The sequence below is a fragment of the Saccopteryx leptura genome, chromosome 2 (genome assembly GCF_036850995.1).
Source record: "Saccopteryx leptura isolate mSacLep1 chromosome 2, mSacLep1_pri_phased_curated, whole genome shotgun sequence".
NCBI lineage: Eukaryota > Metazoa > Chordata > Mammalia > Chiroptera > Emballonuridae > Saccopteryx > Saccopteryx leptura.
The window spans coordinates 269,322,346-269,344,772 of record NC_089504.1 but is presented as its reverse complement, the minus strand read 5'-3'; the positions used below and the strand labels follow the sequence as shown (position 1 = coordinate 269,344,772).

General features: G+C 46.6%; 1 protein-coding gene across 7 annotated transcripts in view; it reads right to left on the bottom strand.

Moving 5' to 3' along the window:
• PTPN14 (protein tyrosine phosphatase non-receptor type 14) overlaps positions 1-22,427 on the bottom strand; it is a 170,919-nt gene that overhangs the window by 33,402 nt on the left and 115,090 nt on the right. For all 7 annotated transcript variants that reach the window (XM_066361754.1, XM_066361752.1, XM_066361749.1 and 4 more), the window contains 7 exons: positions 17,360-17,457; positions 14,566-14,633; positions 8,904-8,974; positions 7,861-7,948; positions 3,294-3,382; positions 1,380-1,467; positions 505-587 (listed from right to left, as the gene is read on the bottom strand). In XM_066361754.1, coding sequence (XP_066217851.1) covers positions 505-587; positions 1,380-1,467; positions 3,294-3,382; positions 7,861-7,948; positions 8,904-8,974; positions 14,566-14,633; positions 17,360-17,457 — 585 coding nt within the window. The remainder of the gene's footprint in view (positions 1-504; positions 588-1,379; positions 1,468-3,293; positions 3,383-7,860; positions 7,949-8,903; positions 8,975-14,565; positions 14,634-17,359; positions 17,458-22,427) is intronic.

Below are 22,427 nucleotides of genomic sequence, written 5' to 3'. Positions count from 1 at the left end.
TCTTCCTCTAATTACCCTGGCCTCTCATTTACAGGGAGATGACATGACCCAGAAGCACACGCCGGGTTAGCCAACTGTGTGTAAGCGAGACGGGGCTGAGGATGACAGGAGCTTCTTCTCTTTCAAGCCGGCGTGTCCCTGTGCCGCACGCTTCTGAACATCCTCCACATCTGACGCGAAGGGGCACCTAGGCACACTGGGGACGCTCAGCGCCTCCAAACCCATCACAAGGTTGGAGAGGCACTAATAGTAATGGTGGGCCGAGCCATCCAGGCAGTTCAACGTTCACAGTCAATTTGTGAATTATTTTCTCTCTAGGCATAGGTACTAACTACGCGACATAGTCTCCATCATTAAAACTCTCTGGCTCCCGCCCAGCTTTAACTTACTCCTTTAGCTTCTACAAGCGAGGGAGAAGAGTGAATGGAAAAAAAGCAATCCACAACCTCCCTGAAGCCCATGAATTTAACCTGACCAGCCCATCCATTGAGAGGGTTTACTCACTCAGTGCAGATTTTGTTCTGTTTGTAAAACTTGTGCCGTGTAGCAAACAACCGAGAGATATACTTGGCATTTTCGATATCATCCTTGGAAAAGAGAGGAAAAAACAAACAAACATTTCTTTGATTATATATGCCTTTGATGAGCATACCTCTAAACAGGGACACACCCCTTCCTCCCTTCCTGTCAATCACTAAATAACTCCTTGAACCACACAACTCAACGTCTCGAAATTCAGTGACAGCAATGTATACGAAGCCCAACAACAACAAGATGATACTGCCTGCTGAAGAATCCATCATGCCCAAGGCATTGGGGGTTACACTGATGCACTGGCATGTCTTTCCATAAACCCAAACCAAGTGCTTTAAAAATAAATGAATGAATCAAGGCAGAGCATAGGGTGAACACCAAGGATCATTTAATGGGAGGCAGTGAGATACATGAAGAGCCTCAGCTCTCGAGGCCCCCAGAAGGGCAGTCGCTCAGTTAGCTTCAGATGAGGCTTGAGCTATGACAGACAAGCACATCCAGCAAAAGGAAATGCCACAGCATAGAATCAGGGGTGACAGGATGAGGGCCGAAACTGGAGTGTGGAGGCACGTGGCCTGCCAGGCAACGCAATCCATCACAAATATGGCAGGTGGAGGCACCCACATCGGAGAGGCAAAACTCAGCTTGGGAAGCAGGCGTGTTGAACAGGAAGTCACTACCACTCTCCCGAAACGAGTAATGACAGCACTGCGCAAGTATCAGAAACTTTGGTTCAATAAAGTATTTATTCTCTCAAGGTTCAAAGCATGAGGAAAGGGTATTATGAGTTGAGAAGTCCAGGAGCGAGCCACCTGCCGTACCCAGCCTTTGTTCACTTTGCTTACCGTGTGGAAGAGCACGGTCTCTTCTTTGTTGATGAGCTCCACCAGAATCGTGGACTTGTTGTGAGTGATATTCCCCATGTCATTCCACCTGGCCAAAAGAAAGGCAACCGCGTTTGCCCCAGGACGGTCCATGCGCCTATGAATCCGCACAGGGGGGTCACTGGCTACGGCTGCGTCTCATTTTATAAATGGTGAGATAGCTGTGTTTTTAAAAGCAAAATGTCCCCCCTCTTAGGGCAGAAAAGTACAGAGAATGGAACAGGCATCTATTTAAATAGCTAAAAATCCTATGTAAATGCTGTCTAGATGCTGTTGTTCATACACTGTCGTGCCTTTTAGGACTAGCACGAGGGAGGTTGGCACGGGACTGCTGCTGCTTTGTTCCTCACGTTTCCCCGCCTTGTAAGGGGTATCACGGTAAGTACTGAAGGAGGAGGTGTGGAAGCAGTTCCCAAGGAAACTGAACAAATCCTGTGAGTGGCTTATTTTTAGCAAACTTTCAGATTGCTATCTTCTTCTATTTAATCTCAACAGCTATAACACAAGACTTGTCCACTTCTCAGGGCTCAAGAAAAAGGTGGAGCAATGATTTAGCTATGGAGAAATCAGCACCACTATCTTGAAATCAGCACTGGGCAAGTACTAGAAAGTTATCAGTTAAACAAAATACTTGTTCTCTCATGCAGTGGAGAACTGTGTGAACAAATTGCCTGGCTAGCTTCAAATGGGCATAAAATTTTATAGTTACAACTCTGCACATATTTTTTTTTTTACTCGTTTAATGTATAACTTCTTGTAGATAGATGAAGTTGACTGAATACATCCGAAAGTCAAGTTTATTCAGTAGCCCAAATGATCTCTCTCCCCACTCCTGTTTCAATAATGTCTCTATTCAAAGGGCAAGAGGCAACAATGGCAGGGTGGGGACCTCAGGGAACAAAAAAGCCTATCCGGAAGCTCTTGGTAGGAAAAGTTTTACAAAATGACCTGCAGCAACCGCTGACCCAGAGAGTAGCTGGCTGGCAAGGTTCACTTCCAGACAATGGATTGTGCTTTACCTCTAAGACCCATCTTTGATTGTCTGCCCTAAGGCACAGCCCTGCCTGTCAGATGTACACATAGGAAAGCTGTTCTTCCCAAAGCTAACAGGCCATATTCCCTTGTAAACAAAAGAAGCATGTACTTCTTTTAGATCATTGACACTACAGGGAATCTATGGGTACCACACAAAGCAAGCTCATTGTCATATAATTGAGGGGACACTCTGACATATCCCTATACTGGTTCTACTCATGTTGTTAAATGGAAAAAGTGGGTTAAAGGGTCAAAATAGAAAAAAAGGGGCGCAAGTCCTTTAATTTATAACAAATTGATTGCTTTTTTAAACCATGCCTTCACAACGAATGCTCTTCTGTGAATATAAAAACTATAGTAGTTGGCAGTCTTCTAGCACCTGTGGTTAGGCAGAGGGTTCAAGCCAAGGGGAAGAAGCCAGTCTGAATTTAATGACTGGTCATGCATACCCCAGCCAAGGTAATCAGCCAGAGACAACAGAAGAGCCTGTTTCCAACCAGACTCATAAAAGTTAGTTCCCATTCTTCTGGCTCAGCAGGGTTCAACAATACACTTCCTGGAATCAGGTGGGAGGAAGCTTTTCCCCACCCCCACCCCCAAACAGGCCTCCAGGAAAAGTGAGATGTATTTCTCCATAACCTCTTAAATCCCACAGTGGGCTGATCTTAGCTGAGAAAAGCTTAACTCTGATTGAGGGATATGATCTTAGCTGAGAAAAGCTCAATTCTGATTGATCAACTGTTTGACTCAACTCATTTGTGTAACTTTGATACTCAGTGGGTTTTTCTAGAGCCCAAGAAGAAAAAGGAAAAAAGAAAGAGAAAAAGCACATAAGACTACCTGTGTATCACTGCTTGTCTTCCGATTCTGTTTCTCACAAAAATCCCCATGAAGAAAACGCCCAGGTGCACACCGTTTCCGTGATTGTCCTGCAGAAGAGAGTGTTGATGAGGCAGAGCAGCGGCGTCCGGTACACCGGGCACTCGGGCTGCACACCCGGGGGTCACACCGTTTCTTGCCCACAAATAGAACAAATCACAGGTATCTAGATCCTGAAGGGATGCACCCCACTGCACATCCTAATGTATTATGTATGGGCTTTTCCCCCCCATTTTCAATTTGTCACATTTCCTGTTTAAAGGAATTTTGGATTTTCTCAGATTTATTGGCAGTTCAGATTTTCTTTTTCACGAACATCTATTAATACCTTCTTTTACCTTAGTTTTTATTTGTTAGGATTGTACATGCACAGGCCCTGGCTGGTTGGTTCAATGGATAAAGTGTCAACCTGGTGTATGGATGTTCCGGGTTCAATTCGCAGTCAGGGCACACAAGAGAAGAGACCATCTGCTTCTCTCCTCCTCCCTCACTTCTTCCCCTCCCACAGTCAGTGGCTTGATTGGGTCTAGTGTGGCCCCAGGTGCTGGGCCCAGTGTCAGCCTCAGGCACTAAAAAATAGCTTGGTTCATTTGAGCACTGGACTAAGGTTGGGGTTGCTGGAGGGGATCTGGTTGGCATACATGTGGGAATCTATCTTTCTATCTATCCTCCTTGCACTTAAAAAAATAGATTATAAGCCCTGGCCTGTTGGCTCAGCGGTAGAGCGTTGGCCTGGCGTGCGGAAGTCCCGGGTTCAATTCCCGGCCAGGGCACACAGGAGAGGCGCCCATCTGCTTCTCCACCCCTCCCCCTCTCCTTCCTCTCTGACTCTCTCTTCCCCTCCCGCAACCGAGGCTCCATTGGAGCAAAGATGGCCCGGGCACTGAGGATGGCTCTGTGTCCTCTGCCTCAGGCGCTAGAATGGCTCTGGTTGCAACAGAGTGATGCCCCAGATGAGCAGAGCATTGCCCCCTGGTGGGCATGCCGGGTGGATCCCGGTTGGGCACATGCGGGAGTCTGTCTGACTGCCTCCCCGTTTCCAGCTTCGGAAAAATGAAAAAGAAAACAAACAAACAAACAAAAAAAAGATTATACATGCACATAGCTTGATTAGATATGCACATTACATACATGCAATTACATATGCACATAGTTTGAAGAACTGAATTTTTTCAAAGCTTGTTTAAAAGCTCTTAGTCAACAGCAGATCTGGCCCCACAATTTCCTTTCCCATGAAGGCACCAACTTTCACCACTTAAAGTGCTAGTGTATGTCTTATATGTACCCACTAAGCTTGGCTTTTTCATATGTTCATCAAGTCTGGGATATTTTCTCAAATTACTACCTCCTGTTTCCTCTGTTTATTCAGATCTCCTATTATTCAGATGTGGGCATTCTAAGCTGGCCCTCGAATTTTACCTTCTACCTCCCATGTTCTATTACTTTGTTCTTTGATGAGATTTTCTTAATTTTATCTTCTAACCTATTAAGTTTTACATTTCTGTTATCATACTTTTAATTTCTGAGAGCTGTTTTATTTTCTGAATGTTCCTTTTTAAAAGCAATCTATCCCTTAAAGGAGGTTTTATATTTATATATATTTATCTCTGACACTCACAGAATGGCATTTTAGGCAGTGGGTTCTTCATCTTACAGAATCTGTCTTCTAGTCTTTGCTCTCATTGTGTTGGTCTCTGCCCTTCCTATGAGGGTGATGCTTGGCTATCTATTCACAGTCCAGAGTGGGATACTAAATGCTGGTTGAGAGCACGTGGCCTGCAGGCTTCACTGTCCACAGTCTGTCTGGCCCAGTGCTGGTGAGATCAGATGCCTCACCCTCAGTCAGGTGCTTCCAACCTTCTGCCTGGGAGAACACAACCTATCGGTGTTCTTGACAGTGGAATGGGAACCAGGCTCCCTGTCCAGTGAAGACACTGTTACTCGGCCCCCCACCCCCGCTTTCACTGAGGAATGTTCTCTTTGTGAAGTGAGAGGAAGGCCACACACAACTAGACCCAGGATGGAAAAAAAGGACCTCTACAGTCCTCAGAATCCTGACCCACAAAGACGACAGACAGTATTCCTCCTCAGGGGTCTCTTCTCAACCCACCCACCAACCCTAACAGTGAAAGAGGGGGCTTCCAACAGGGATGGAGAAGGGCGTGACCCTACTGGTGGCCAAAGCAGAGAGTCAGGAGAGAAAGAACCGAGAAGGAAAAAGGGTGCTGTCATCCTGAGAAAAGAAGAGGTAAGTTATACGACAAATACACTGCTCACAAAAACTAGGGGATCAGGGAACGTGCAGATACCCCAGTACTTTCAGCCTTTTGTATAGTGCATTTTCACCAAGGAAATACAAGCTGGTTTTGCCTCTCATTTGCATAATCAAACAACTTTCTTTGACTTGTCATTTGCTTTTCTGATGTTCTTATTTAGTAATAATTAAAAAAAATCAAATGCTTCTTTTTTTTATCACTTCATAAATATCTCCTAATTTTTGTGAGCAGTATATATGTGGGAAAAGAAGACAGGTGAAGTGGAGATGGGAAGAGAAAGGAAAATTCTGTGGAAAGCCCTCCTGGGCACATTGCCAGCAGATCAAGGCAGAAGTCAGTGGTGACAGAGGCACAGGAAGAGCAGAGCCCCAGGGCGGGACAGTGGAAAAGTCTGAGAACGGATGCCCGGGGCGCTGCACCGGTCAAAACGGACAGGCTCAGCGCTCCACTTAGCCAAGGACCAAGGCTCCAACCCCGTCTGACTCATTCCAGAGCAGCCTCCCGTGTCCGTGTGCTCTGATGACACAGGAGCCACTGGGGCAGCGGCCACACCTGTGTCTATGGAATAGGAGGGCAGGACTGCCGGGAAATGGACACATGCTCCTCTAGCCTTGAGAATTTTTGAGGTTCCACTCATGGACGAGCCCCCACTAAAGGGAAATGTTCTTCCCGAGGACATATCCACTAACATGCTTTACACTTTACTTGGTCAGTGAGGACCGGTACTAACCCAAAAGGAGTGAATCACCACAGTCCGCCCCTGCATACTACCCTGCCTGCTTTCCACTGTCTCGGAGCTGGTCACATCACTGCCCCCACTGGCCCTGCTGACCCGCCCACCATCCTGGGGTGGCCAGGAATCATGTGGTCAGTAGGAGGTCACCTTAGTCATGAACAGTTATGGGGGGAGGGAGAAGCCCAGCTAATTTACGCCCACGGACAAATGAGTCAGCAATGCCTGTCTGCCCCCTCAGAGTTAAGGTGCAGTGTCCCCTTTGAACTTTTCCCACTAAAGAGCATACTAGAAAGTGCAACAGGACCAAGCACAGTGCAATTCAACACTGGCTCCACTGCATCGACTTCCCACAATTCCGATGCACTAAAAACAAAACAAACCGACGACCACCACAGCCCGACCCCGAACTTCCAGGGAGTGGACGTCCATTTTCTAGAAGTAGAGAAGAGTTTAGTCTATCTCTGTGACACAAAATACCATGACTATATATGGGCTGCTGAAATGTTAAGTGGGATGCAGATGGCTTCTAAGGCATTATTGCAAGGAAAATGGATTACAACCCTACGAAGGGCAGCCGTTAGAGAAGCAGAAGAAAATTAAACAAATCTAAAAAAGAGCCATTTAGACCCTTTCCACAAGCTGCGGACACCCCGCTTGATTCTACTTGATGCACATGGGCAGTTCTCATTATGGTAAATTGCAAACGCACGGCCAAGGGGGAACAGAACGCGTATAAAACAGCCAGCGGAGCCAGGCTGGAGTGGAATGTTTGTGCTGAAATTGCAGGCGTCTCCCAAATTGCTGAAATGTGCCAGTTGCTTTACATTCCTGACAAAAACTCCATCTTTTGTAAAGTTGGTCAGCAGAGAGAGAGGAATAAGCCTGGCTTATGGGTTCAGCTCTATAAACGCCCATGTACCATGACCCTCCCCAACCACACCTACTTCAGGAGGTGGGCTTTTTGCAGAGGAAGTGACATACTGTTAATAGTTTTCTGGGCATCGTTTCCAGAAAGCATCCAAGGGACTGGAAACCCACAGCAGAGGCTCAACAGGACAGGATGCAATGCAGTGTGGTTGCATAAAGGAAATGCATCAGTCTAAGTCAGAAACAATCTATATCAGCTCAAAGGAGAAGAGAAAATTAAGTACGAGGAAGAAATCGAGGGGTCAGGGTCTTTATGAAGACACACATGACCTTGGCTCCCTGTCCCTGATGAGACAGGACGGGACGGAATGTGTGCCTCGACCCTTTCACTGCGCAGGCGGGGCTGGTGTCCGGCACTCGCTCAGACCGGTGGTCTACAGAGAGAGTCTTCTGCTGAAGTCCATGGAAAACTTCACAATCTCTTAGTGATGAAGAAATGTTTGCTTTACTAAAGCAAACTAGACCTGCCAACTAATACCACGTGGCAGTGAACGCCCAACCATTCCAGCCTGCGGCCATCAGCACGGCTTTTCCATGTGCCGGTGCCTTTCTCAGAAGGCAAAAGCAAGGACCGGCCGGGGGCTGCTACCTTCACGGGGAAGATTTCCTGTCCAAATCCATCCAAACGTTCCACTTCGTTGATGTACATAAGCTCCGCTTCAGCTGGCAGGATCCCACTGAAATCAAAAAGCCCCGAAGAAGGAAATGGTTAAGGGCAAAGCAAGTCAGTGAACAGCCGACCCTGCTGATGGCACATTCCAGAGACAGGGCTTAGGTGTGGTTCTAGGAAGAGCCCTGACCACCCAACTGGCAGGGTACAGGTGCATCACTAAGTAATTCATTAACATGTGCCCCAGTAGCCTTTTATTTACCAGGGAATAATAAGAGGAAGGTGAAGTATTTAAGAGCCACAGCCCTATAAAGACTAAACAATTATTCCAGACTTCCTTAACAATAACGCTGCCTGCTTTAAGAAAAAAAAAGTTTCTCTCCCACCTGGGGGGGGGGGGTCACAACTATTAAAAAAAGGGGGACAAAAAAGGAAAACACAATATAAATTTTATGAGAATGATATTTTGGGAGCCAAGTGGCCCAGACGAGAGCCTGGGACCACTACAGAGGTCCTCCAAGGTCGGAACGGAAGGATGTTTGTTTTCCATTGGTCCCAGAGAGTTGCAGGCAGCCCGGGCACCGAGTGCTCAGTGCTTCCTGAAGCTAAAGTCCCTCCTTTACCCTTGTGATCTTGACTTTTCACCCAGAGGAGCTCTTTTCCGTCTTCTCTCTTAGCACAAGCAGCCCCAGGCTTCCCAGACCTGGCAACAGCATTTAGAAAGGTCCCAGAGAGGAATTCTCCTGGCTACCAACTCCATATCTGTGTGGGTGTGCCGGTGTGCCAGAAGAAAAGGGGGGAAAGAAAAAGAAAGGGAGAGAGAAAGAGAAAACAAGAGACAGAAGGGAGGACAAGGAGCACAAGCCTACACACACCTGGCAGAGCGGAGCTGAGCCACAGGCTGGAAGGAATAAAACTGCTGACTCAAACCAGGGGCTGGGGGTCAGGGCCAAAAGCCTCCAGCCATGGAGGGGACAGTGGCTGCGTGCGGGGCCTGGCAGCCCTGCCATAGCCTGCCTTACCTGTGGGCTTTGTGTTCCTGGGCTACCTTCTGGGTCAGCTCCTCCAGAACAGCCTCTTCCAGGGCCAAATCCTGTCAAAACAGACAGTGGTCAAGCTCAGCCCTACTCTGCTGGTACTTTTTTTTTGTGTGTGTGACAGAGAGAGAGAGGGACAGACAGACAGGAAGGGAAAGAGATGAGAAGCACTCATTCTTCATTGAGGCACCTTAGTTTTTCATTGATTGCTTTCTCATATGTGCCTTGACGGGGGGGGGGGGGGGGAGGGGGGGCTCCAGCAGACCGAGTGACCCCTTGCTCAAGCCAGCAACCTTGGGCTCAAGCTGGTGAGCCTTGCTCAAACCAGATGAGCCCGCACTCAAGCTGGCGACCTCGGGGTTTCAAACCTGGGTCCTCCACATCCCAGTCTGACGCTCTATCCACTGCTTCACCACCTGGTCAGGCATCTGCTGGCATCTTCTACAGACGTCCTCAGTTGCCTCACTCCCTCAACCTCCCCTTCACTCCTTTCAATTAAAGGCTGTGCTTTTTAGGACAGGGGCTTCATTTCCCCATTTCTAGCATGGCTTTCTACCATAACTCAAACCTAGTTCAGTGCATATTTGAGGCTGCCACCTACACTCTGTAGGGTCTGGGAAGAGCTCTTTTTCATTCACTTCCTTCTTCTCCATCTGCCTGCCATGCTGACTCACTTTTATTTAAAATGCTAAGTATCATGCATACATGTTTTTAACGACCGGGGATAAGACAGATGAGTTTCCAGACCATCATCCCTTCAAAAGCTGAGCCCAGTAAGAGACTGTGCCTGGCCTTTTTGTCCCCATTGTAATACCAGTAAACCAAGTCAGAGCCACCTGCTCAGTCAGATGTATGGGCCCAGCACGCCTCCACTGCACAACTCTGCTAGCGGCCCTGTTCAGTCAGATGTATTTTGTGATGGAGTCCTGGAGCCAGAGGCCAGGGAGGCTCCCATGCCTCAGGGGAACTCTGTAAGGGAACAGCTGTAGAGCTAACCAACTAGCATCCCGACCAACTGAATCTCAGGCCTCTGGGACGGGGGTCTCTGTATGTGTGTGTGTGTGTGTGTGTGTGCGCGCGCGCGCATGTGCTCACAGACGTGACTGCACCAGCTCCTGTGGGGTTAAAACCAATTGCACACATCTCTTCCCAATACCCCTTCAATGATGGAGAGTGTACTTACAGGACTCGATAAACATTTCCCAGCAAAGCTCTGTCTGCAATGGAGAGAGATGGAGTGTGGAGGAATAAATCCCAGATGGAGACACCAGAGCAATCGGTTCCCGAGACACTGACTGACATGATTCCAGAGCTTTGGTGGCCTGGGAGGCTCAAGCCATGGGGCCAGCTGCCTCTACCCCTCCCTCCTCCCATACCGAGGAAGGTGGAGATGTGCACCATTTTCCTCTGGGCTCCAGAGGGGGTGTCAGAAGAGGCCCTGTGGTGTTCGTCCCAGTGAGGCCGTCTGGGGCTCATCCAAACATTGGGGGTCGGGGTATGTGGGCAATGTTTGGGCAGAAAACATCCAAAAATACCTCATTCCCTAGATTCTAAAATACCATTTATAGAAAGATCACCTCTCATTTAACCACTTCTCATCAATGAAACACTACACCCAAAAAGGTATACTTCAAAACTACAACTACTGCATCTCAAATTATGAAAGTGTGACGAATCAGTACTTTTTTAAGAGCTGAAACATAGGAATGTAACTGGATACAGGAAATTCTTTAGCTCTGTGGACAGTCATGAGAAACCAGGGAGATGGAGGGAATTTCTAGCAGTTCTTACTTTTCACGTGTTCACTGATTAACTCCCCTGTTTCCTGCTTAGCCGTCCACTGAAATGACTCAAGGCCATGACCGGAAATAAGCAAAGATGCCACATGGCTTAGATTATCTGTGTCCATCTAGGCATTGAGTAGTAGTAATGACCAAATACGACCTTTGAAAAGCTAATCAAAGGCAAGTAGCCATAGAAGAAAAAAATAAAAGATTAAGTGAAAATCAAAAAGTGCTCCTTTAAACCTGTTTTTCTCTTTGAAAGAACATGTCCACAGGTACCTTTCTGCTGTTGTCCTCACTCAACAGCCTCGGTGGGCGTCCGGGGCCTCCCTGAGGTATGTGCCCCGCCACGGAGACTGTGAGAGCGGCACGCGCGAATAAAAATGGCAGCAGCGTGCATGCCTGTACACAGCCGCACACCTGCGGGGCGCCCTGTGTGTTTGACTTTGTTCTTTTCTCTGCTGCAGAAACGCCATTTGACAAATTCGGTTGCTTTCTAAGATCAAACACAGCCATTCATCCCGTCTTCCCTCCCCCACCCAAGGAATGCATTCTTCTCTTTGAAAGCCTAGTGGAACCAAGCAGGATGTTACAACCTGCCATGGCTCCCCACCGCCTCCTCAATTCTCAATTAGGACGGCACCTGGGCCTGGCATTCAGACCACTGCGCTGTGACCCCACCCTCCCTTCCGGACCCCCTCTCCCAGGGGCTCAGGACTCTTCCCGAGACAGACAGCTTCCATCACTCGCACTTAACGCCTCCGGGGAAAACCACCCTGACCCATCATATCACATCATGTGAAATGTCACCTGCCCTTTAGGAGCCCTCCCAGCTATCGTCCCCGAGCAGGTTCCACATTCCCCCAAGCTGGAAGTAAACAGGTCCTCCTCTGGGCCCTCCACACCTGCTCGGCGCCTCTTCTGGAGCCCTTACCTAGTGTGCCTACAGCTTTCTTACAGTTATTTATACATTCATGGTACCCTCTGTCCTTGTCTCCCTCCCTCTAGGGGATTCGAGGCACTCAAGGTCATCTGTTCTTTTCCATATCATTTCTGGGGCTAAATATCATAGGACTTTCATCCAAGGCGAGAGTATAAGCTCTGAACATACAGTAATCGTTCCACAAATGTTTATTAAACTCCACTCAATATGCAACGTGTAAGTTTCTTATTGTCAGACAGGAGCCTGTAGTCATGCAGAGCTGGTCCATGATCGTGCGTACCATTTGCTTGCCCTCTGTCTGCTGGCATTTGAAGATGCACACCTTACTGTAACCGGGAAAGGCCACTCTTCAGCATCCCTGTCCCTGCACAACAGATGATGCTAGCTGTCACCATGATGATGCTGATAATAATGAGACGCAGATGACGACTACTAAACACTTACTGTGAATTCATGTGCCAACTTAAGTGCTTCACACACATTCTCTCCTTTCATCCTCACAATCAAATCAGGTTGGCGATCCTCATTTTTCAGTGAAAAATGTTTAAATAACTTGCCCAAGTTCATACAGCCAGTAAGTGGCACAGGCAGGATATGGGCACAGACAGAATGCTTGACTCCTCTATTCAGAACCTCCTGACCACAGGCCACAATGTGTCCAGGGGGCAGGGAGGGGGGGGTGATGATACACCACAGATGGTAAAAGCCTACGAACATTCGCGACTCAGACACAGACACTGACAGGTCCTGCCACATCACCGTGGGCGCAGCCCAGCAGGATGACCCACGCTGGTGGCAATGCCCTGTACCCACGCTGTCCACCACAGCAGCCACAGTCACACAAGGCTCCTGGGTGCCTTTTAAATGCAGCTAATGCAACTGAGGAACTGGATTTTAAATTTATTTAACTGTTAATTAATTTAAATTTGAATGTAAAATAGCCATGGGTCACTAGGAGCTACTATCCCAAAGAGGGAAGTTTTAGATCCAAGAATAACATCATCAATATTTGTCCATGCTGAGATTTAGCAAAACCTAGGCTGTAGAAAGACCTAATTTGCTCAGAGTCCAGAGGAGACAGTCTCGGCTGGTTAGATGTCAAGTTCTGCCCATTTTACTTCTAGAACATCTCTTGCTTTGCTTCCCTGTTTTTTATCTTCACTGCTAACACCTAATTCATGTCTCTTGCCAAGAACCCCACAACAGATTCTCACCTGACCCACTCCCACAAATGGTCTCATTGCTCTACTCCAGCATTTCTCAAAATGTAGGGTTGGCAGCCCCCTTGACGGAGCCCACACCATCTAATTCTTCAGATGTTTCATCTGCCACCTTCAGGTCCCCTCTTGCACACCTTAGTGACAGTCAGACTGGCCAGCTGACTCTTACCCAATCACTGATGCCACCTTGCTTCCTTGTCTTTCTCTACGTCATCCTGTTCCCTTCCTCTCTGCAGTCTTGCCCATCCGTTAAGACGCAGCTCACATACCACTAACCTTTAACCTAGGGGTCAGGAAACTTTTTGGCTGAGAGAGCCATGAATGCCACTATTTTAAAATGTAATTCCGTGAGAGCCATACAATGACCCGTGTACGTTACACATTATCCAATATAAATTTGGTGTTGTCCTGGAGGACAGCTGTGATTGGCTTCAGCCACCCGCAACCATGAACAGGAGCGGTAAGAAATGAATGGATTATAATACATGAGAATCTTTTATATTTTTAATGTTATTATTTTTTTTATTAAGGATTTGTCTGTGAGCCCGATGCAGCCATCAAAAGAGCCACATCTGGCTCGCAAGCCATAGGTTCCCGACCTCTGCCTTAACCCTTCAGTAATCCCCCAAACACATAAACCCTCTCCCCACATAAAATCCCTATGTACTTGAATACACTTGACCTTACACTTGGATTCTGCCAACTTCTGATTGACTCAACCACTCCATTGTCTGCCTGAGAACAAGTACTGTTTCTTGGATAACTTCATCCCTCGGGGGTTCATTACCCAAGTCAGTGCTTTGGGCCAAACAGTTGATCACAACAATAGGTTGAATAATGATGATTTCCAAAACCAGAGCCAGAACTTTGGGCTGGGCAGAGCTCTTCCCTAACCAGGCTTTGCAACTATTTTAATCCTTCCTTGTTAAAACTCTTCACATTTATCCCAAAGCTACCAAAACCTAAACAAATCAAATTCCTCAGGGATTAAAACCCAGCCTCATCCCTATTTTAACCCAGGAACAGACATTTTACTTCATGACTCATACAATGAACTTTTATGAGCACAGGCCAAATGCCAGCCAACAGTGGACAAGACAGGGAGCATGAAGTGGACAAGACAGCTTAGGAGCATGAAGCGAACATTCTAGCTAGAGAGAGGGACAGGGGGAGAAAGAGCAAGCCAGTTCAGATACTGAGCACTCTGAAGTACACACAGCAAAGGTGACTTAGCAGGACATGGTAATTGGCCGGAGTGCATCTCATAGGTGGTCAAGGAAAAGAGAAGTCCCATTTAAAGAGGTGGCAGTTCAATGAAGATCCAAATGACACGTCATAGGAGGACCTAGGGCGCAGCACTCCAGGCAGAGGGAACCCAAGTACCATGGCTCTGTTCTGGGAATAAGTTTGATGTATCCAGAACAGAGGAGAGCCCTGGCACTGGAGGGCTGTGGTGGCGCCACTGGTTGTGGTGGTGGCGGTACTGGTTGTGGTGGTGGCGGCATTGGTGTCTGTGTGGGTGGGTGGGGGGGGCACCTCTACTTTTTCAGTGTTTTACAAAACTTGTCCATTCTTTATAAATTCATGGACTTTCCTCCCCAGGAAATATGTGTGTGGAAAGTCTCTGACATTTCCAAAGGAAAGCATTAAGCATCCAGAGAAGGTAGGAAATTAATTAAGAAAAAGGAAATTATACTCACCATAGGAAACAAGACATATTCTCTGAGGAAATCTTGAGAATCAAACTGGTTATAGTCTCCAAAATCAGCTGAAAAGAAGAGAAGGGGGGAGGGGGAATAATTTCATTTTTTTTATATGAAAATAAAGATAGAACAAACTGGGTGTACTTATCACCACATTAGTTCTTCCCACGTCATCCTATTTCTGCCCTATCACGAAATATGACAGTGCCAAGATGTGTTTGATATCGTTAGCATGTTTACTTAGCAATACTGCAAATACCAGCATGTGAGCACTGCTACACGATTTTCTAGAAAGAATGGGGAAATCTGAAAGTGACTCCTAAGCTATTTTTAAAATTTAAACCTAACCTATACTCATCTTGTTAAATATGCATCAACACAGACCTTACGAACATCTGCCAAAGGGACTTTCTAACTCCAGGTTCACTCAGAGAACTGTAGCGCCAAACCCATCTTCTGGCTCTTCACATATTCGCAGCAGGAAATTCCCACTGTAAATCACCACTGGCAAGCAACCCTGCACATCTTTACACCTTCTACTAAACACCTTCACCGGGTACAAGATGCCAGAAATTCTGTTTTGTCCTGTTCTCATCTCATGTGCTATGGGTGAGCCCATGACAAATGAACACAGTGAGCTTGTATCATCAATCTATAAAGCTCTTGCTTCTAATCCCACTTACTCTCAAAAAAGAAAAGAAATGAAGCAGCATGATATTTCATTTCACGCAGAAGATTTAGCACCAGATAGACATGGATTCAGGTAACTAGGATAACGAGAGAGAGGATGCCAGGAGCCACACAGAAGGCCCGTGGAGAGACATCGTCAGGAAGGAAAGATACACAAGACAAACTACCAGCGAGGTGAGGCCTTCAGGAAGGGCAAGGACCACGCGCTCTGCCTCTTTTCAAGTTTGGTCATCAGTTGTCACATCTCAACCTGACTTAGATCTCTGTTGATGTGACTTTCTAACTGCCCAATAAGGCTCTCAGGAAAACAATCTGACAGATATTACAGCTAGAGCAGGCTTCATCAGGCTGAAGAGTTAGCTTCAAGGACCCAATGAGAAGGGAATTCAAAGTTCACCAACTTCCTTTATCCTCAAAGCTATCACAGTGTCTTCCCGAACCCAGGATGCCTGCAAGAAGCCCCATGACTAAAAAAGGGTGGGAGGGAGAAAAAGAGAGTGAAGAAAAGGAACAGAAAAGAAAGCTTTTTAAAAGGAGAAAGCTCTCATCTGCAGATGAGGGACATATTGGGTCTTCTCTCTCTTCTCCCTGCTGAGGGTGCCTTTTCCCATTATTTTAATAATTTTCTGTTATAACCACAGATTGCTCTGTTACATTGTTCTGGGTACTGTTCCTTCCTTTTCTGGTCTTTAAGTAGACAGATGGGGTACAACATGTTTTCTGCTCTTCCATCCACAGGGTAACAATAGAAGTGAACTAGGAATTGTATAGCCAGCGAAAATCGCGAACTTGCTAAGAACCTGGAAAGAAAGGGGTCAAATGTCTGCCTCTACAGACATTTCCAAATCCAAAAGATTCACCTGCAGTTCAGAGTTTGGGATGGGAAGTTCAGTTCACAGCTTCTAAAATAACAGCTCACATGACAGGACTAACAGGCTTACATTTGGACATTAGCTGACTTTAATAGAAATACTGAATGAAAGGAAAGCAGGTTTCTTTTTAAAAAGTTTCTTTCTTTCTTGTTTTGAATATGACTAAAGACAATAAAGCTATCACTCAATAAAGAGCAGCGTGGAAATAACATATAAAAGATTATGTGGCCCTGGCCAGTTGGCTCAGCGGTAGAGCGTCAGCCTAGCGTGCGGAGGACTCGGGTTCGATTCCCGGCCAGGGCACACAGGAGAAGCGTCCATTTGCTTCTCCACCCCTCCGCCACGCTTTCTTCTCTGTCTCTCTCTTCCCCTCCCCGCAGCCAAGGCTCCATTGGAGCAAAGATGGCCCGGGCGCTGGGGATGGCTCTGTGGCCTCTGCCCCAGGCGCTAGAGTGGCTCTGGTCGCAACATGGCGACGCCCAGGATGGGCAAAGCATCGCCCCCTGGTGGGCAGAGTGTCGCCCCATGGTGGGCGTGCCGGGTGGATCCCGGTCGGGCGCATGCGGGAGTCTGTCTGACTGTCTCTTCCTGTTTCCAGCTTCAGAAAAATGAAAAAAAAAAAAAAAAAAAGATTATGTAACATGTTATATAAATATATGCAGAAATATATGTAACAATTTAGAGAAGATAAAAAATATCTGTCTGATATATCTAAGTAGGATAGATCAAAAGATAAATGTAATCCAATACACAGTTTGTTGTTTCACATTACAACCGTGCCTCTTAAATTTCTCTCCCTAACGGTATAAGAATGAATTATACTAGGACGTTTAAAGCAATCACACTTGAAACTGATGTGAAAATCACACATTTTGTAGCATAATACCACAAAATATGGCCACATTGGGCAGTGGGATAATGCTGGGAGAACATTCCACAAACCCTGAAATGTCGCTTTAACTAAAGTCAGGATGAAAGTTGCAATTTTTTTTTTTCAAATAAAGCTAAGATTATATAAGCATGAGCAATGTGCAAACAGCTTTGAGAACGCCACTATGCTGCCACCAAAGTCGCTGACTCGGGAGTTTTCACGTGGGATAACTCAAAATGAAAAGGGAGAGTCATTAAGGGACCTTTATGTAAATTTCACTTTCTCCCCCTGGGAGGCCAGCGACGCCAGTATCAAACAGAACGTGGGAATTCCCCCTCCGGTCATCGCTGCGTCTTACCTTGCACAGCTAGGCCGGCCAGCCGGACCACCTGCTCCAAGGTGCACCGCAAACGCCCTTCCAGCACGTCTTTTTTGACTTGTAGGTAATACTGATACCTGGTTCATGGGGACAGAGCAACAGAGAACCTTCAAAAACACATATTTGGAATATATTCCCACCAACTGCTGTCTCTAGATGTCAACCCTAGTGTCCCCAGCAGGATACACAGGTGATGTTGATAAAGGTCAGCTCTCTGAAAGATGGGAAGTGACCTCTGCCTGTGTTTACTCCCGTTTGATGTGGCAGGTGCCACATCCCGTTCATTCTGAGTTTGAGAGCATTCTCGTCAAACCGTGTCATTGTGGGCCAGCAGGATGACCACTGATAAGCACTAGTTCTTCACAACAGAGAGCAAGAATGAAAATGCTCCCCCAAGCCTGGGCAGCCCCAACAACACAGCTGCTGGGGCCACAGTCAACAGTGTGCTTCCTGAAAAGAAAGTCTGGGAGCACCACACTATTTTTTTTCTCATATGTGCCTTGACCGCGGGCCTTCAGCAGACCGAGTAACCCCTTGCTCGAGCCAGTGACCTTGGGTTCAAGCCGGTGAGCTTTTGCTCAAACCAGATGAGCCTGCACTCAAGCTGGCGACCTCGGGGTCTTGAACCTGGATCCTTCCGCATCCCAGTCCGAGGCTCTATCCACTGCACCACCGCCCGGTCAGGCAACACTATTTTTTTTAACTCAAAAGTTTGGTAGAGTTGACCACAAATAGGCTAAAGAGTTGGAGTTCTGCTCACCCGACAAGGTCTGTGACTCAGAAAAACCAAGTTGAACGCAATCCTGAGCCTTCCAACCCCAAGTGCATTCTCAAACCAACCAGCTGCAGACAGACAGAATGTGTCCATGCATAACATCAAACCTCAGACTAGACCACTGCTTCAGCAGCTAACACACTGTATTGTTTCCTTGCCAATAAAACTACACTCTTAGAATGACCTAAACACTTAGAAATCTCCTTGCTCCAAACCTTGATTTCCCAGGACTTCCCTTCCTTTGACCATACTCTTAAAACAGTCACCCTTACAACAGCCAGACTCTTCCAAGCACTAATGTCTGACAAACACTAACAACCCTTTTGCTCCTGGTGACCATAACTCTCTCGTTGTCGTAACTTCAGCATGTCAGTCAAGGGCACGCTCGAGTGACCCAAAGCCCAATTCCTTCGAATAGAAGCAATCAGCCCTGAGAGCTAATTATCGCTGGCTCGTGCTTGATACAGATATCCTGACACAGTGACCTAATGCCTATTTGAGGGAATAATCAAGATTTCTGCTCCCTCCAGTGTAATCTCTACTGCTTCCCTCTTGAGTCTCTTGGACAGGGCAGAGACCGCCATGTCAGTCTCTGATGGGAAAAACCTACTCTCAAGTCAGAAGGACCAACACCAGGAGTCATTTAAAAATCCTTTTTAGTCCAACTTAACATAGAATAGAAAAACCACCTATTTTTCCTACTCCTAGCCTCTTTCAACTAAAATGTTCACGATCGTTTTACTGGGTCCACTACTGGACAGACACTGTTACTTCCAGTACACATCCTTTGACTACATAAATTAATGTATATGACATACTTACAAAGCACTGCCTGTCCGTATACATCAGCGAGAAGCCTAGAGACCGGCTGGAAAGGTCTGGGACGGTCTGCCTTGCAAGGGTGTGCACCATCTCCTGACCACTGCTGTCATCTGTCTCTCTCTAGCACTGTTAAGGGTCCCGTTTTTAAGAACCAATGAGTAAAACATTTTTTAAAGGTATTATCCTGACATTATCTGCCATAACTAGAGCCCTTTTTACATGTCACCCTGGAGGTAAAAATGATCAGCTGATACCTTTGGGAACAGATCATCAACGAAATTAATCTACAGGATCCAATAAAACCAAGAATTCTAGAGTTCTCGCCCTGTGGATCTCAACTTCCCTTGGCAACTGTCACTTCCATAAAGCACAAGCACGTCCTGTCACAGATCCATCCCATCCTCAGCAACAGTGAACGCCTCCCGATTCGGAAGGAACACCAGGATTGCTCCTGACTACTTAGGCTGGATGTAGGTTTGTGCTGGGACACAGACCGAGAAGCTCAGGAATGCACTGTCCTTCCCTGGGGGCCGCCCAGACCACGAGAGAATCCAAGCAGCATTAATGACACGGTGTGATTACCGCTTGAGCTTGGGAATCTGACTACACCAGGCTGCAGAAATGAGAACAAAATCTGGACCACTCTGGAAACTATCTGCTACACTTTTTTTCTCAAAAGGCACTTTCAAAAAATAAAATAATGCTACCCTAGATGAAGACTACAATGAGCTGAAATTCTATTTCTGGCATGCTTGGGTTTTGCTCTATGTTTGATTAGCAATTCGAATCTAACAGCGGTGAAATGTAAGAGCGGACCTATTTTGGAAACATGCAATTTCATGGAAGTACACTCCACCCTGTCACAGCGCTGGGCGGAGGGGAAAAGAAAAAACCTAATCTTTGTGCCAGGAAAGTAAACATCTGCCAACTTTCCAAAGGGATCCTCTTTGAAACACTCAAGTTCACAAGGAAAACATTTAACATAAAGACCCAGAAATCATCTGACTGCTGAGATCCAATGAGTGGAGTGAGGTTAGAAGTCCGCTCTCCTTCTAAGAATTCGTGAACACAACTATGCCCTTGAATAAAGATAAAATTTCTATTTTCAAAGTTATTTGTTTTGTTTCTGAACCTAGAGAGAAGATGAATTTGTGAACTAAATGCAGGTTTCTAGGGGTGAAACAGAAAAGCCTTCCTGATAATTAGGGCTATCAAGCATTACAACTGGACTCTGACAGTCACTAGGAACCAGTCTCTGAAAGTCACATCTATCTGAAATATTTCTACCCAATCTCAAAAAATATAAGTAACTTTTCCATGTTCCTCCCTCTCCCCCCGACCCCGGTGATTTGAAAAAGGACGCTTTAAAAAAGGTCATACCAGGTGGTACTAAAAACTCCCCAAATTCTTCTCCATACCATGACCTTTAATGTTTACAGGTGCACTGCTAAGACCTATAATCTCTCTTCACTTCACATGGGAGGAATTCATCTAAGCACTTTCGCAACCACATTTTACGAGCAGGCCTGTTAATCCTTCTTGGACTGAGGCATTACACGTGGTGTTCTGAAAGGTATAGACTGTGCGACCACAGAACCCCCAGTGAAACGTGAGGAACTCGGAGGCTGGGTACATACTGCCCTTAAAATATTTCTTCTACCCTTCTCACGAGCAAAATACTGTATTTATCCATGTATAAGACGATCCCATGTATAAGACACACCTTAATTTGGGGGTCTGAAATTTGAAAAAAAAAAAAGTATTACATAAAGTTATTGAACTCAAGTTTTATTCATCATAAAATGCATACAACTCCTCATCACTGTCAAAACTCCCATCCATTAGCTTGTCCTCATCTGTGTCTGATGATGAATCACTGTCTTCAGCAATGAGTGCAAAAACAAGTGCAAAAAAGCAGGAAATGCCAGTATAAAAATCGACAACCACTGTATAAGATGCACCCAATTTTTAGACCCCAAATTTTTCAGAAAAAGGTACATCTTATACATGGGGAAATGGTTGTCATTTCAAGTCTACTTTGGTAGAAGTGCCTGGAACAAGGACTAGCCAGGAAAATACGAAAGACTTAAGATTAGACTGTGGTCATGCTTCTACCCAAGGAGTCAACATCCTGAGCAGAAGTCGGGACAGTGGAGACAGAAAGGTGGGAGGAGAATTTTATTAGTTCCAAACATCTGCCGCTGCTCTCCATGGAGCCTCCCCTCCAACAGGGTCATGCCTGCCTACCTCATTAACTCTGACTAGCTTTGGGGTCCACGAAATGGGGGTGGAAGTGACATGTGGCACTACCGGGCCGCAGCCTCCTGATTGAGCGCGTGCTTGGCACCCGTCTACTTGCCCACCCCACCCCCCACCCCGAGACCTGGCTGTGGTGTCCGGGCAGGAACTTCAGCTCAGTGAGCTTGAGGCCCCGGGGACAGACGACAGTGGACACAGCAGACACATGAGGAGGGCAAGAAATAAGCCTTTGTTTTTCAAAACACGAGAGGTCTGGAGTCATACATAGGATTGCAAAGAGTCCAACCCTTTCATTTTTACAGAAGGAAACAGTGTTGAGGGAGAATGACTCACCCAAGATAACACTGCTCCTGGAAGGCAGGGCCAGACCAGAGCTCGGTGCTCTTTTTCTGCAGGGAACCCCCTCCCCCCAAAGGTGATAAGAGTAGGATGTGACTTACAGGCCAGAGGCAAGTCATTAGTTTCAATGAAGTCTAAAAACAAAATTTAAAGAAAAACACCACTACCTGGTGATTTTTATGATCTAGTGCTTCAAAGGAAGGAATTCAATAACCCAGCTGCCCTTCCCCACCCCCATTTGGACGTCTGGGCCACTGCATTTGAAGTAAACATTGATAAGGGAAGCTAGGGCCCATGGATTATTCAGATCTGTTCTTCTTCCAGCAACAGCTTCTGGGATATTTCATTTTCCTCCCCCAAAGGAAGACGAAGGGAAAGAAAACTGAGCTATGTATTCTAACTTCTTGTTATCAGCTTTATAAGACGCAGAGAGGGATAGAGTAAAATCTAGACATTGGGGTCTCTGGCTGGAGGCTCCTCTCTAGAAGGAGAGGCTATGCCCAGAAGCAGGTCCAGACTGGGCCCGTAAATGCATGTATTTCCAAATGTAGATTTTTTACAAATAAACAGCAAGTTCATCACTGTCTAACACAGTCTCGACCGACTCTGGCATTAAGTAAAGATACTTCCATATTAGGGACCCCAAGAAAGTTATCCAGACCTCCTTCTGTTGCTCCCTTAACACCTGATGAAGCTGATCATCAACTCATCACCCACGCATTCCCCTTTCTACCCCCACTGCCCAAAGAGATCTGGGACAGGAAGAAACGCCTCTTCATAGTTAAGAGGAGGCCAGTGAGGGCGCCGTGCACGCTCACTACGGACCTGCGGCATCACTGGTACCACCGGACA